The sequence below is a fragment of the Globicephala melas genome, chromosome 11 (genome assembly GCF_963455315.2).
Source record: "Globicephala melas chromosome 11, mGloMel1.2, whole genome shotgun sequence".
NCBI classification, from domain to species: Eukaryota; Metazoa; Chordata; class Mammalia; order Artiodactyla; family Delphinidae; genus Globicephala; species Globicephala melas.
Genome location: NC_083324.2, coordinates 47,927,579 through 47,940,170, shown reverse-complemented (window position 1 = coordinate 47,940,170; position 12,592 = coordinate 47,927,579). Strand labels below are relative to the sequence as shown.

At 45.5% G+C, this 12,592-nt stretch overlaps 1 protein-coding gene across 2 annotated transcripts in view; it reads left to right on the top strand.

The window, feature by feature from the left end:
* Positions 1-12,592, top strand: part of ITGA9 (integrin subunit alpha 9) — a 350,116-nt gene that overhangs the window by 326,084 nt on the left and 11,440 nt on the right. Inside the window, exon 27 of one of the 2 annotated variants that reach the window (XM_030830131.3) lies at positions 8,124-8,243. The exons of the other annotated variant lie outside the window; for it this stretch is intronic. Within the exon in view, the coding sequence (XP_030685991.1) occupies positions 8,124-8,243 (120 nt within the window). The remainder of the gene's footprint in view (positions 1-8,123; positions 8,244-12,592) is intronic. 2 annotated transcript variants of the gene reach the window in all.

Below are 12,592 nucleotides of genomic sequence, written 5' to 3'. Positions count from 1 at the left end.
AAATGACATTTCATTGTCCCAGATGTTCTTCTTTTCCCACTTTTTATTTTATATAAATTCCTTCCGTCTGTGAGACCTGTGTGTGATGTCAATTGTGGAAAGCATCTTGCCCTTGTAATTGACCTTCAGGCAGTGGGGCCTGGGGTTGAACCTCCATTCGAGTGCTGCTGATGCTGAGCTGTCCCCTCAGCCGTGGAAGCCCTCCATCCAGCCAGGCCTGGGCCAGCTGTACCCCATTGTGGTCATGTTCTCAGGCCTTTTGGAGACCTGAGCATTTCCAGCTATGACACTGGGCATATTTACAGTGGTCAGAACATAAAAGTTTCCAGAAACATACAAGTGAATCAAGTGCTGTGGTTCAGGCTTACCAGCTGCCTCAGACTGGAAGTTGGCTCCTGGTGGTTCCCTGATGCCAGCTTGCCAGCCTCAGGTGCGTTCAGGTTTACAGTAGCAGGCAGAATGCCCAGCGTGTGGGTCTGCCATCGCCCCTGCCGGATGTCTGTCCTCCTCAAGGACTCTATTGAGGCAAATCCTCGTGCTCCTCAATTCTCTTATGTTTTATTAGTTAACATCCGACACACGAGCCCTCCAGCTTCAGTCTGCTGCTGTGTGATCATCTATCCCTTCGTTGGTCAGAACTTCTGCCGCCCCATCTCTCAGCCTCCTACCACCCTCTGAAACGTGCAGACTCCCCCTCAGCCTCAGTCTTTTTTCTCCTTTCATACTGGGAGTGTATATCTCTGCTGGGGAAACCACTTCCCCTGCAGCCCTCTTAAACGGACCTGTTCTTTGAACCCCCATGTAAAGTTCTCCCTTCTAATCTAGGCGTTTTGCAGCCAGAGTGCTCTTTGCAAAATGCAAACCATGTCACTCTCTAGTTAGAACCTTCCATTGACCTCCCATGCCTCTTAAGATAAAGCGTATAATTCTTTTTTTTTTTAGGTTTAATTCCACAGTTTTGTTTTTGTTTTTGTTTTTGTTTTTTGCGGTACGCGGGCCTCTCACTGCTGTGGCCTCTCCCGTTGCGGAGCACAGGCTCCGGACGCGCAGGCCCAACGGCCATGGCTCACGGGCCGAGCCGCTCCGCAGCATGTGGGATCTTCCCGGACCAGGGCACAAACCTGTGTCCCCTGCATTGGCAGGCGGACTCTCAACCACTGTGCCACCAGGGAAGCCCCCACAGTATTTTTAATGGCATAATTAAAGCATCCCTTATTCCTCCTATGCTTATCAACAATTTTCTCAGGTAATTTTATGAATGAATCTGATGATTCTCAGGGATTATTTATAAGTAATTTTCAAAGCCATGCCTCAGGAAGACAAAAGAGGTTCTACATTGCTTTTTGGAGCGATTTCCTCTCTACCTGAATGGAGAAGGAGAGTCAGAAGCTTGAATTTCAGTGTTTTATGAAAAGAAAGTAACCTATTAAACTAAATTATTTAGGAATTAGACATTAAGATCAAAATAACTACAGGTTTGATTTGATTTAGTGCAGCCATCAAAAAGCTAGATGGGGCCAGTTTTCAGATGGAAGCCACAAGCTTCTGTGATATAAAGCATATAATTCTTAACACAGCCTCCAGGCCTTCCCATCTCTCCAGCTTCATCTTGAACATTTTCCGGTAACTTCTTGTTCATTTCGTTTGCTCCATGCTCACTGTCTGTTGGCAGTACTTCACCTCTGCCAGGCTCTCTTCTGTCACAGGGGGTTTGCACGTGCTATTCCTTTTTGGAATGTTGTTCCTTTCCCTCTTTGACTAGTTAACTTCTGCTTACCCTTTAACTCTAGCTCAGGCAGTCCCTCAGAAAACTCTTTCTGACTGCCATGCTTATCTTAGAGTCTTTTCTAACCATGAACCTCTCCTTTGGGGCACTTTCTAAAGTTATAATTTTGTATTTATGTGTCTAACTGGCCAGTATTCTCTACAAGCTGGAAGCTCCATGAGGGCAAAGACTGCCTATTTTATTCATCAATGAATCCCTACAGTGCCTGGCACATAGTAGGTCCTGTGTACACATTTGTTGGATGGGTGGATGGATGGATGGACGGACGAACAGACAGATGGATAGACAAACAAATGGACAGATGGGGTGGATGGGCAGATGGATGCATGTGTGGATGGATGACCAGGACTCTCCCAAAAGAAATAACATTTGCAGATATATTTTTGAAGTAGAAAAAAGAGAAGCACACTCAGAAACTCCAGCTTCAGATCTCATCCTCTCTTCTTTGCAGACTGAATCATAGTCATACTTCATCGAATGGTATGGCAAAAAGGACATGGAATTTATTAATCTGTGCCTTCATGAATCACATGATGAATCACTACCTTGGTCTAGGTGACGGGAGAACATGCATTCAAATCCTTGCTCTGTAAGAATTCAGTTTACTGGAGTCCATAGACAGGAAGATACATCATTACCTTACAGAGTGAAGAGGACTTAGGACTGGGATGATGATGAAGTGCTCCACTGTGGTTTTAAAGCTAAACTTGTGGAGCTGTGGGTTCCCTTGAGTTGGTTCTGGGGCTGCTGGGCCTGGGGTAGAAGGGACTGGCTTGGGAAGGGGGACCGTTCAGGCAGGGCTTGAGCTTCCCACCTTCTTTATAAACAGAGAATCTCCAGTTTTTTCTGTTTTATACATTGGGGTGCTAGCGCAGATTTTCTCTGCTAAGAGAAGTTGAAAAATTGCTGTTTCCAAAAGCTCAGAGAATGATTAACTCTGCTGAAAAGAGCAGAGTAGGTCAGTCTTCTTGGAACAGAAGATGTTGGAGCAGAGTCTCTCCTTTTAATTTTTTTTTAACTTGGCTTTAAAATGCTCAGTTTTTTTAAAAAGTAGTTAAAAGTAGAAAAGAGAAAACAATACCCGTAGTATCTAAAAACACCTATTTACTTAAAAAATTTCCTACATTTTTCTGCAAAGCTGAAGTCTTCTGTATGCTAAATTGATATTGATTTTTTCGTATAACTTTATAGCATTTATCATTTTTCCCATTTTATTATCATGTTTTCTAAAGTATGTAAAACTTGGAAATCAGGCAAAAGATGCTTGTGTGTCCTTTCACGCCTGGAGCACTCTCTGTCCCCTTTCTACTCAAAGTGTGGTCCTTGGACCAGCAGCATCAGCATCACCAGTGAGCGTTAACTGCGATGTGGACGCTCAGGCCCCAATCCAGACTCCCTGATTCAGAATCTGCATTTTAACGAGGTTCCTCATGTGATTCTTACACACCTTAAAATTTGAGAAAAACAACACTGTTCTAATAGGCCTGCCTAACTCCCTAGGGCCCATATTCTGTGAAATTACATATTAACCTATAGAAAACTAAGTTACAAATGCCTTTTGCCAGTAAAGATGAAAATGACTTCTGTCTGGCAGAAAATATAATCCCAAAGGTTATAGTTTATTGCCGTGTAAGGTATTAATCAGTTTTGTATCTGATTTCAACATTCTTCTATTCTTTTTTTTCTGTAACTACCCGCATTCTCAGATCCTTTTTTGAAGTAGCTTTACCATCCTGATTCCCTCGGTCATGAATTAAATAAATTTTTAATGTGTATTTGCTGCATATTTGTATGAGAGTCATGTTTTTAACTTTTTGAAAATCATACTTTGACAGCCAGATGTATTATCATTTTAACAGCTCTGTGGTATTCTACTTTGCGATTGCTGTAATTTACTCATCTGTCGCTCTATTGTTAGACTTTTAGGATATTTCTGTTTTTTTATTGAAGTAGAGTTGATTCACAATGTTTTGTTTAGTTTCTGGTGTACAGCAAAGTAATTCCGTTATGCATATATATTCTTTTTTGTATTCTTTTCCATTAAGGATATTCCTAATTCAGTACCAATATAAATAATTCTGCAGTGAACATCTTCGAATATAAAACTTTTCCTGTACTTTTATGTTTCTTGCTTATGAGTAAATTTTCAAGTACAGAATTAATGGATCAAAGGATATGAACAGGGTTTCCCTGGTGGCGCAGTGGTTGAGAGTCCGCCTGCCAATGCAGGGAACACGGGTTTGTGCCACGGTCTGGGAAGATCCCACATTGCTGCGGAGTGGCTGGGCCCGTGAGCCATGGCCGCTGAGCCTGCGCCTCCAGAGCCTGTGCTCCGCAATGGGAGAGGCCACAACAGTGAGAGGCCCGCGTACCGCAAAAAAAAAAAAAAAAAAAGGATATGAACATTTGTAAGATAAGCAGTATTGCAGTTTGTCAACTGGACAGGAATGGAAGCGTCTTCCAAGGTGGCAAAAGCAGGCTGCAGACAGGCAGGAGGCCACAGGTCCCACAGGGAGATAACTCTAACCAGCTAGAATGTGAGTACAGGTCCTGCCAGGGGCTAGAAAGGTAGGAAGGAGACCGGATTGTAAAGAGCCTGGTACCCTGAAATGTATATTTGGTATAAAGGGAAACCATCTGTAGTATAAACTGAGAAGTGCGTGATGAGGCCTGTGCTTTAGGAAGACAACTCTAACAGCAGGAAGGCTCCTCCAAAGCTCCTGAAATAGTGCTGGTGACAGAAGCTCAGGCTTGAACTGGAGCAGTAACTGGGGAGGTGGAGAAAAGATATTTAAAGAGATACGGGCAATGGAATTAAGAGATACAAACTACTATGTATAAAATAGATAAGTAAGAAAGACTTATTGTGTAGCACAAGGAGTTATAGCCATTATCTTGTAATAACTTTTAATGGAGTATAATCTGTAAAAATACTGACACCATGCTCTATACTTGAAACTAATATAATATGGTAAATCAACTATACTTCAATTTTAAAAAAACATTAAAAAATACCATGGGCTGATTCAAAAAAGTTTTTTTAATCTTTGAATTAAAATAAAGAGGTATAAGGGCTTCACCAGGATCATCCTGCTATTTAGTGGTGGCGACCAGACTGGATTGTCGGTGCTTCCTACCTCTCTCTGTGGTCCATGCTGCTGTTCCTTTGGGTTTTTATCTAAGATGTGACTTCTTAGAACTTCAGGCTGCTCAGATCCTTCCACTTAATGAGTTGATTAGAGTCGCGATGTGCAGGAACCAGCTTTGCCAAAGCATAAAGCACACATCCAAGATGATGAACGGCATCACTAAAAATAATAAAAGATTAAGCACACATTCCGGGGAAGTGCCAGGGCATTCTTGTGGAATTTGCCAGACTAAACTGTAGTGGATACTCTTCGCTCTCTCTACAAAACCAGACCTCCAAGGTAGCTTTGCCAGGATACGCATTTTAGACACTGCGGGCAGGCAGCGTCCCTGTGCGGCTCTCAGGGTGATCCAAGGGGCTGGACTTCACAGCTGACCCCACGGAGCCCACGGCCTGTCTCATTGTCAACAGGAAGGTTCAGCAGATTTTCACTATGCGACCAGAGACCAGGAACTTTCAGACACTATCTTACTTCCCCATTTCACAGAGGAAGAAACTGAGAAGTTTGTCTTGGTTGCCCAAGGGTGCCCCTCTCAGCCACGGTGCTTCATAGTTGACCTGTGCAAGACACCACAAGAGATTCTGAATGTGAGAGGTGATTTGATCCACAGCTTTTAGGGGCAGTAACTCAAAGACGTGAATCTATCTGTCTTTAAAGACAGAAATCTCTAATCTGAACCAGATAGAAAAGAGTAGGCTTAAGATGACAGACTTCACAGCCCATTTCTGTCCCACCCCCACATATTCCTCCTTCAGGATCGCCTCATGTCTGAAAATCCCTCTTCGTAATAGCCCCAAACCAGGTAGAATGGATAAATAAATCGAGGTGTATTCACACAGCAATGAGAATGCCATGCTCCAGCCTGGAGGAATCTCCCAAACCTAATGTGGAAGGAAGAAGTCCTTCCAGGGAGAGCGTGGACAAAAGCAGTGATGCTCATCTAGGCTCTTGGCCGTCAGGACGATTACCCTTCGTGGGGGCTGTGACTGGAAGAGAGCGTGAAGGGGGCTTCTCAGCAGCTGGTCTCATCCTGCATCTCGATCTGGGTGCTGGCTACACAGATGCATTTCGCATTCAGTTCGTGAAAATGCAGTGAGCTGTGCACTTAAGTTACGTAGACTGTTCTCTATGTATATTAGACTTCAGTAAATAGTTTTTTAAAATTAAAAAGGGTGCCAGCCAACCATGCACAACCTCAAAAGAAATCTCCCTGCCAGCAGTGCTAATGATGCTGATGGGAGCACCCGCCACGTGTCAGGGATGCGCTCTGCCAATCTCTCTGCATGCGTTAGTCCCTTCAGTTCTCTGGGGAGGTGCTGTTCTACCCCTGTTTTACAGAGGAGAGAACTGAGGCTCAGAGAGATAAAGTACCCTGTCCAAGGTCACACAGCTAGTGAGTATGTGCTGAAAAGAGACCTTATTTCCATTCCCAGAAGTGACTACTGTGTTCTGTAGGCAGTTTTCTTTGATCTGTCCCAACATAGGAAGGAATGGTTTCTGCTCTGATTTCTCTAGAGATAATGTTTTGAATTCAGGATCTGCCTCATGGATGACCATCCTCCCCTCCCCCAGCACACCCCCCCACCTCAACTGTGGGAATGAAGACAGTTGAGACAAAGGTGATTGTGTTTGCTTTCCTTATCACCAGGGAAGAGACAGTAAATGATCCATTTAATTGACAGATAATCTTTAAAGAGCCACTGTCAGCCAAGTACTGTGTGGTGTGCTGGTGACCAGCTTAGATTGGGAGTTTGGGGTTGACTAGACCTGAGTTCAAATCCTGACTCTGCATTTTAAGCTACATGACCCAGAGCAAATCCCTTGTCCTCTCTGGGCCTCCATGTCCTGCTGTGTAAAATAGGTGCTAAATATCTCCTGGGGTGATTGTGTGAGTTAGACAAGAGACTGCAAGAAAAGCACAGAGCCTGACACAGAGGAGCATTCAAGAAATGTTACAGAGAGAGGGAAGCCAGGCCCTAAAAAGGTAACATAAATAGCGCTAGTATCAACTCAGTCATGTGCCCAGTCACCGTTGAGGCTTGAGCAAGGGGCTCCCATAACCAGCGAGGCTTCCTGCCAGGCAAAAAATCAGCTGGCTTTCAGGGTTGAGCCAGGTTTACACAGGCCTTCTCCAAGGAGGGACTGGGCATTCCAAGCACACGGCCTAGCTTGGACAAAGCCCTGTGGCTGGGCCAGCCTGTCTGCAGCCAAGGGCTGCCCAGAGCTGAGATTTCTGTCTCTTCAGCAGAGGAGCTTGAATGGGACGGTGGGGTGTTAGGGGATTGGCTGTAGAGGACACAATGGATGCTTTGAATTCTACAAAAATAAACTCTACTGTGACCAGTGGGGCGAAAATAGAGCCAAAGAGTAGTCAGTGTTGAGCTAGCACGTGTTAAGCTATCACTTCTCCGGCAGGAGGGTGGGGGTGCCCTGATTTGTGCGCCACTTTAGGTGGTATAAATACTCCTGTGATGGACCATTTCAAAATAGCATTGTAACATCCTTAGATGTGGAACTGGGAAGAGATGCACACCGTTGGCACCATTGATGTGAGCTAGCACACCACTGAGATTCCATCAAAGTTGGGAAAACTTGCCCCACTGAGACACAGGCTCTGAGGACCTATGGCTCCCATTGGAGACCAGGGCTCCGCTCCTCGAGTGAGTGCTTTTAGTGTGCTAGGCATCGCCATGAGACCCAAGGCAAACTGTGCCCAGCCCTTGAGGTCCACAGTCTACTGGGGAAACTGGCATTAATTGAGTAATCACACTAGTTACACAGTGCACGGAACACTCAGAAAGAAGTACTGTCTTACCTGGAGCACACGCCCATGCCCTTTGTTTCAAAACCATAATAAAACAGACTGTTACTGTCTGTTCTGAATCAAGAACATAGTGCGTCCTCTCGGTTTTTCACCACACTTACGTTCACTTCGTGATACTTAAATCAGGCCTGTTGTCATTACAGCCCTTTCAAGAACTGGGGCTGCGATTTCAAGTGCCTTTTCAGGTCCTTGTGAAAAATCCATCCGTATACACCCCGGAAAGCACTCAACAGAGCCCATTTTAGAGTAACAGCAGTCTGGACACATCTCTCCAGTTCAGTCCCAATGTCAAGCCCAGGCTGGGTCCCCTCAGGCGGTGGGTGCTTCCGTTTGGGAACCATCTCACTTCTGCTTTGCCTCCCAGGTGGTCTTCGAGGCGTTGCACAATCTGGAGCCCCGAGGCTACGTCGTGGGGTGGATCATTGCCATCAGCTTGCTGGTGGGAATCCTCATCTTCCTGCTGCTGGCTGTGCTGCTCTGGAAGGTGAGTGGAGAGCGCAGGTCCCCAGGGAGTCCCCGACCAGACACCCAGCTCTCCTGCCTCAGCAGGGCTAGAGCGCATTGTCGGAAAAGGTTTCCTGGTGGAACTTCCTTCCCAGTGCAGGTACAATGAAAGGAGGGCAGGGTCCCTTCCAGGCAGTGAATGGAGTCTAGGCTCCTCCTGAGGCCATTCACACCTGAGGACTGGACCGCTTTAGAGGGAACCCCAAAATCTTACCCTCTTCTCCTGCCTTCCCTAGCAGAGTTGCCACCAGTCCTAACACAGGGTGGTGGGAGCCTCACTCCAACGCACAAGCTTGGGGAGTAACAGCTGGGACTGGGACGGGGATGGTTAACTCCTTTACTTGGGACAAAAACAAGAAAAAAAACTACAGAGCCATTCTTTGTTCTTTTCCCATGTGGAATATGGAACAGATTTCTGCCCAGAAGATTCTAGTAATGGCGATGGGCTGTATGTCTGGAGTGCTGCCTGGGTAGCTTCATCAGATGTTCTCCCAACCCCATGGGGGTTCATTCGTAGGTGCCCCAGGGGGTAGACTTGCCCTGTCTCCTTCAGCAGGGAGCACCTGCTCATCCTTCACATCTTGCCTCTTGTCACTTTCTCAAGAAGAAAGGGGTGTCCTCACCCCCAATTCTAAGATGGTTTCTTTGCCCTGCACTCTTCTCTCAGACACCTGGCGTCCTTGACTTTAGGGCCTCTGTATTCATCAGTAATGGTTTCAGAGTCATTATCTGAGGACGGTTTGTCTCTTCCACGGGATGGTAGTGTGCCACGTGAGTTGGGTCCTGTCTGTTCTTGTTTCCACCGTGTCCCCAGCTCCTACAGCAGCACCAGGGACCACAGCTGGGACTTCCTGGCACCAAGTTCCTGCTTTTCCAGTGTTCCAGGTTTCAGAGGCAGGTGGAAACAGCCTCTTACATGATTATGGATGGATCCTTTAAATTCAAATAATTAGTTTCTTTGGGATTCCAAAATAATTTGTATTTATTGATCAAACATAGACACATGTCAATAAGCAGAAAAGTTGTCAAATACTCAGGAGTCCCCATCCCAGAAATAACCGTGGTGAGACCAGCGTTGTCTCTTCTTGAACTTTTTCCCTACATAATAGACAGAGACCAGGAATTCTCATAGCACCCACTTATTTGTGAATAGTGTGTTAAATTCTCCAGTAAAATACCCGATACCTTTTAAGGTGTAGGACCTCTAAAATTAAAACAATGAGTTCAATTATCAATCTGAAAAAAGTATAGTAAATATACTTCAGAGTATCCAAGAAATCTAGAAACGCAGGGAAAATAGTGTTTTTGTTGTACATCTTTTCAGATTGACAGTTGGACTTCACCTGAAAAAAGTATTGGAGGTTGAAGAAAAATATATTGAGCATATTACTTGAAAATCAGTTTATCTCAGGTTCCCGTGCCTTTTGGACATCCCATTTACTAGTTTACAGCCCAGCTTTCCCTGAATGCAGAATTGTGAAAGTCTTTCCTATTGTTAAAAACCCGTGTCCAACGCTGTCCTCAGGCTGCAGGTGTATGGCAGATCCCAGTCCTTGGATGCTGGGATTCATTCACGTGGCTTCTGGTTTCACACTTCTTGTAACAGTGCCACAGTGAATATGCTTGGAGCCAAATATTTGCACAACTCCTTCATTATGTCCTTAAGATGAAACCCTAGAAACGGAATTACCGAGTCAAAAGAAATGCGTATTTTAAGCCTTTTATTACATATTACCAGTTGCCCTCTGGAAAGGTTATACAAGCAGTGTATCAAAAGTGCCCATTTTCCTGTATATTTACCAGGAGCAGATATTACCTTTTTTGAAAAACCTGCCCATTTGTTGTTTGTTTAATCTGCGTGGCCAGATAGAGTCTTAATTCTCCCTTTTCTCTAACTCCAACTCCTTCCTGCCAAGACGTCTGGTCTGGGGGTAGAGAACAAAGCCAGCTCAGTGTTTGGGATCTGAAGGCAGTAAGGGCTTTGGGGGGGGGGGGTGTTTGTGTGTGTGTGAGAGAGAGATACTTCCTTCTCTGCCTTTGTACAGACATTTCAGAAGAGAGGGAACACCGTCCTCCACTGCTGGGTGCATGGGACCAGACAGGGACACAGAGTGGGGAGCGGGGTGGCTATGTCCCACCCCCTCCCTCTGGGCCCCCCACTTGGCTCTGCCACTCAGGAGTGTCCCCTCTCCTGAGCACACCCTCCCACCTCCTTCCAACTGCCATCTGCTTCGCTTTGCTTCTGCCATGTTTCTTTAAAGAATGTGGTGTGTCAGGAGCGGGTGTCATGGGGTGGCCAGTACCCTGAGGCCACCCAGCTGTGTGTGATCCAAAGAGCCAGGGCCCGAGAAGGCAGACATCAACCGCTGCCATGGACTGGCCATGAAGGCAGAGTGGTGGTGGTCAAGCGGCCTTAACCAGACAAGGTCGTCTTAACTGCTGGAGGAAGGAAGGGTCTAGAACACCTCTGAGAAAGCTGATGAGTGATGCCGTCAAAACTTCTAGCCACAGACACAGACTGATCAGCCCCCTCTGAGTCCCAATCCTACAAGCCTGGGAGAGAGAATCTGACTGGCTCAGCTCAAGTCAAATGTCTACAACTGTGGCAAGAGGCCAGGAGGTGACAGAGAGAATGTGACCAGCCAGGGCTGGGTCACATGTCTCCCACATCCAGACAGCTAAGGCCAGCGCAGGAGAAAGATGCAGTGTGGAGGTGTGGGGAGGCCAGGTAGGGGTGGGGATAGGGGCTAATCTTAGAAGGAAACTAGGCAGATACCCTAAAGGCTTTCGCTCCAGCAGGATTTCGTGGTTGTCAGTGGTGCTGTTGCCTAAATTACAGTCTTTTATATGGTACTGGGTAGCTGTGGCCGCACAACAAATTGCCACCAAATTGAGTTCCCTTCTGCCTAACAAATGTATAGGTCAGGAGTTCAGGAAGGGTTTGGCTGGATGATTCTTCTGCTCCAAGTGACACTGAGTGGTGTCACACAAGGGCATTCACCTGGTGACTAGGCTGGTCTGCTTCACTTCACAGGACAATTTTATTCACATGGCTGGCACCTTGGGTGGAGATGGCTGGAAGGCCGGACTCTGCCAGTCCCCTCACTCTCTTCGTGTAGATTCAGGGCCTCTACATGTGGCCCTTCCAGCAGAGTGGGCTGATGTTTTACATGGTGGCATCAGCTCTGGGAGAGCATGGTGAGAGCTGCTAGTCCTCTGAAAGGCTGGCCCAGAACTGGCATGGCATCATCCTGCTGCACTCTGTTGGTCAAAGCAGTCACGTGCCAGCCTAGAGTCAAGGAACAGGAAAGAGACTCTGCCTCCCAATGGGAGGAGTAGTGAAGAATTAGTGGCCATCTTTTGTCTATCACATACATGATATTCAGAAATATGGGCAAAATCTTAATCTTTTCTGTAAAACTCACTATGGCAAAGGACGATTAGCCTAACTGGAAGTTTTGTTGTTCTGAAGTAGATGAAACCTCATCTCTCTTCCGTTGTGTCATAGATAAAATTATGATTGAGCTCCTTGAAGGAAAAAAAACTAAACCTCGATGCAGGGTTCATGAACTCACTCAACATTCAGAGTGGGTAGTCTGTTCAGGCACAGCGACAGTGCAGTAAGGAGCTCGGCAGAGGGACTTTCTTTAGGAAAAATATTTTTCTCTTGAAGAACTAACTAAATAGAATGACTTTATAGGACACTGAAAAGGGCAAATGAAATGTAGGATTATTCTGAAGACCTACATATTCCTAAAACTTCAACTGCAGACCTCTTTTGTTTTTTATTTATTTTATTGAAGTATAGTTGATTTACAATGTTGTGTTAATTTCTGCTGTACAGCAAAGTGATTCATTTATACACATATATACAGTCTTTTTCATATTCTTTTCCATTATGATTTATCACAGGATATTGAATATAGTTCCCTGTGCTATACAGTAGGACCTTGTTGTTTATTCGTCCTATATATAATAGCTTACATCTGCTAATCCCAAACTTCCAATCCATCCCCCTCACCGTTGGCAACCACAAGTCTGTTCTCTATGTCTGTGAGTCAACTACAGACCTCTTGTCAACTTGGATCCCTATGTCTATAACCTAAGAAACATGCATTATGTATAGAGGTCTAATATTGACAATTCAGTGCACAGAAATCTGTTGATTAATGGGCCTAATATTTGAGTTAGATGGGAGGTCTAACTGCTTCTGGCTTATTACCGTATTTCACATATCATTCCCTCCAGTCCTTTCAAGGGGAAAGTCACTGCATGGTACCCAGTTGCCACTGCTGATGAGTAAACACTTCACTAGAGCCTTTGAAGACA